The 1363-nt window shown below is 28.0% G+C and overlaps 1 protein-coding gene across 1 annotated transcript in view; it reads right to left on the reverse strand.

Annotated features, from left to right (window-relative positions):
* LOC125844551 (high affinity nitrate transporter 2.4-like) overlaps window positions 1-613 on the reverse strand; it is a 1371-nt gene extending 758 nt beyond the window's left edge. The window contains exon 1 of the mRNA XM_049523860.1: window positions 606-613. Coding sequence (XP_049379817.1) covers window positions 606-613 — 8 coding nt within the window. The remainder of the gene's footprint in view (window positions 1-605) is intronic.
* Between the last annotated feature and the right edge of the window lie 750 nt (window positions 614-1363).

Here is a 1363-nt window from a genome sequence, read left to right on the forward strand (position 1 = left end):
GTAAAAAAAAAAAAAAAAAAAGAAGCATCCAAAGTTGAATTATTCCTTAATATATAAAAATGTCCTTCTTTTGTGCGATTGATGAGTACAAAGAAAAGAATATCAGACAAACATACTATAATTTTTTTTAATTTTTATCGAGTTAGACCTGTTATAGAAGTTAATTTATTTAAATTATGAATGAAAGTATGGTATAATTAATCTACTATAATCGCGCAATAAGGAAATTGTAAATGTTATTTAGACAAATAGAGTTTAGACTTTAGAGGATTTGACGATAAACAAAGTAACAAACACGAATATTTGATGTCTTCATCAAATGTAACATCGTGGTGGGATGATAAATCTACTCAACCTTTAATAATAGGCCTTAGATCCGAGTGATCCTAAAAAAATGTAATTTTTTTGTTTTATTGAAAGCAATTTATTTTCAAAAATGAAACTTCTCGATAAAAATTTAAACTAGTCAGTCCAAAAAAGAATATCAGACACCGAAAAATTTGACGTCATTTGAGCACGAATAAGATAAGTCAAAAGAAGTTTAATTAATAAAAACATATTTTAAGATTGAAGTCAACTAAGGTACGGCGAATATGGTGCCGTACCGTTTCATTTTCGATAATTTAATTTGATTTTAAAGTGAGACAAAAGTAGCTTTCATGACAACAAATTATTTGATTATAGTCCAATAATCAACTTTTTAAATATTCTAGGTGGTAGACCAAATTAAATGAATTAATCATACTTGTTTATATGCAATATTATGACTAATGATCGTTTATTTCGACCTTTGAGGTTATGAAACACAAATTCATGAATTTGGTTGTATACATGTATATAAGTATATACTAATTTTTATGAATTTGATTGACGAATTTCATTTGACCTGAAATTTAATGTATTCTTCGGAAATGCCTTAGTAACCAAAACTCACCATATTCGACATGATTAACACTATTTATTTTGATGTTTCTAGATCATGAAATCCGAATTCATAATTTTGATGTTCTATTCTATGTATTAGTAATACGTGTTAATTTTCCTTAATTTGGTTGATGGACTATATTTTAAACAAAGAGCGTATAAATATATGTTAAAAAGGCGCATAGCAATTTTTGTCATTCGTTAGTGAGCTTTATTAAAAATTTGATACTCAAAAATATTTGACCAAACACTTTACGTATCACCAAAAAGGATGTATTTTTAAGTTCAAACGAGCCCCAAAGAGGGAAAACTCAAATTTTACCGTTTTGATGTGCTATAGTCCATGAAATTTTGGTGATACGGGATCCCGGCTTGTTTTTGGAAATATTTTTCATGAAAGTACGTTACGACCTTATTAATGGCGTGAGTTGGTCTCGAG

The sequence above is a fragment of the Solanum stenotomum genome, chromosome 11 (assembly GCF_019186545.1).
Source record: "Solanum stenotomum isolate F172 chromosome 11, ASM1918654v1, whole genome shotgun sequence".
NCBI lineage: Eukaryota > Viridiplantae > Streptophyta > Magnoliopsida > Solanales > Solanaceae > Solanum > Solanum stenotomum.